At 39.0% G+C, this 1,336-nt stretch overlaps 1 protein-coding gene across 1 annotated transcript in view; it reads left to right on the top strand.

Annotated features, from left to right (window-relative positions):
- Positions 1-1,033: 1,033 nt before the first annotated feature.
- Positions 1,034-1,336, top strand: part of LOC103802581 (collagen alpha-4(IV) chain-like) — a 19,324-nt gene continuing 19,021 nt past the window's right edge. Inside the window, exon 1 of the mRNA XM_009075066.1 lies at positions 1,034-1,118. Within this exon, the coding sequence (XP_009073314.1) occupies positions 1,034-1,118 (85 nt within the window). The remainder of the gene's footprint in view (positions 1,119-1,336) is intronic.

Raw genomic sequence — 1,336 nt, 5'->3', positions numbered from 1 at the left:
ATATATATATCTATATATATATCAAAAGTATTTACAAATCAAGGATTTTTCACAGTGCTCTTCTACTGAAACATCTGTCACTAATGAAATGCAAGAAAACAAAAACATTCCAAGTGAAAAATCTAGGCAGGGCCAAGACTCCAACATAGTAGCAAAGTTTCCAAGTTATTTTGTCATGTTTGGTGATAATCAAATTTATACCAAAATCTTTCACTTTTTACTTCTTTTATATAATTGCTGAACCCTTTCCTGCATTTATATACATAGATTAAAGCTCTTTTTCTCAGGCTTACCAGGCTTTAAAGGTCAGAGGGGAGACAGAGGCCTAGCTGGGCTACCTGGAATCAAAGGTCTCAAAGGTTCTCCGGGCTCACGAGGTCACCAAGGTCCTCCAGGCTCACGAGGACTTCCAGGACTTCCAGGCAATAAAGGACCACCTGGTTTCCCAGGGCAAACAGGTACGTTAGATGTCCTGCAAACCACCTCATCTATAACTTCTCTTGTATAGGGAGCTATTTCTACTGGTGTTAAAGCTAGGAAGTATTTTACACCTTCCTTCCTTTCCAGCCTCAAGAATAAGACCCTGCAGCAGGGTAGAGTCAATAACCATAGCATTCCTTGAGCTTTCTCTTATGATAAAAACAAAGGGATGGAAATAGTTTGATGCATGTTGGTGCATCCTAGTGCCTTAGTTGTTTTTCAACACTGATATATTTCCATGTATTATTTCCTGGATATTTGTAATATGTTGGAGTATGCTATAATAAGAGGAATATGATTTTTATTATATCCAGACTATCTCATTTACTGGTGCAGTCTGGGATTGTATGTTGAGAAGTAAGGAGAAAGGTCAGCAGAACTGCCACCTAAGAAATCCTTCTAAACATCCTGATTTTGCTTTATGGCATTCCTTAAAATATGACAGCAACAGTAGAAACAGACTGAAATGTAAATAAAGCATTTCATATTCCCAGGAAGCAAAGGGATTCCAGGACCCCAAGGATTCCCAGGACTCCCAGGAACACAGGGCCCAATGGGAATCTCTGGTGTAAAAGGTGAAGAAGGACAAATGGGTCCACCTGGGCCTGCTGGAGAATGTGGGGATATGGGAATAAAAGGTTTGTAAAAATCTACTTCTCTGTAGTTATATTGCTGCTACGTTTAGTGCTGTTACTAATGTGTTAGGAATATATTTACTTCTTACAGGAAAGAGAATAACCATCCTTGAGGTGCAATCACAGGCAGTACACAACTGCCATCTCTGATAATGTCATAATCCACCATAATTCTGATTTAACATCACCTGAGTTACTACTGAATTAACTGAAAAGCAAGA

The sequence above is a fragment of the Acanthisitta chloris genome, unplaced genomic scaffold (assembly GCF_000695815.1).
Source record: "Acanthisitta chloris isolate BGI_N310 unplaced genomic scaffold, ASM69581v1 scaffold32115, whole genome shotgun sequence".
Lineage (NCBI taxonomy): Eukaryota > Metazoa > Chordata > Aves > Passeriformes > Acanthisittidae > Acanthisitta > Acanthisitta chloris.
The sequence above is the reverse complement of the archived record's forward strand: the minus strand, read 5'-3'. Positions and strand labels throughout refer to the sequence as shown.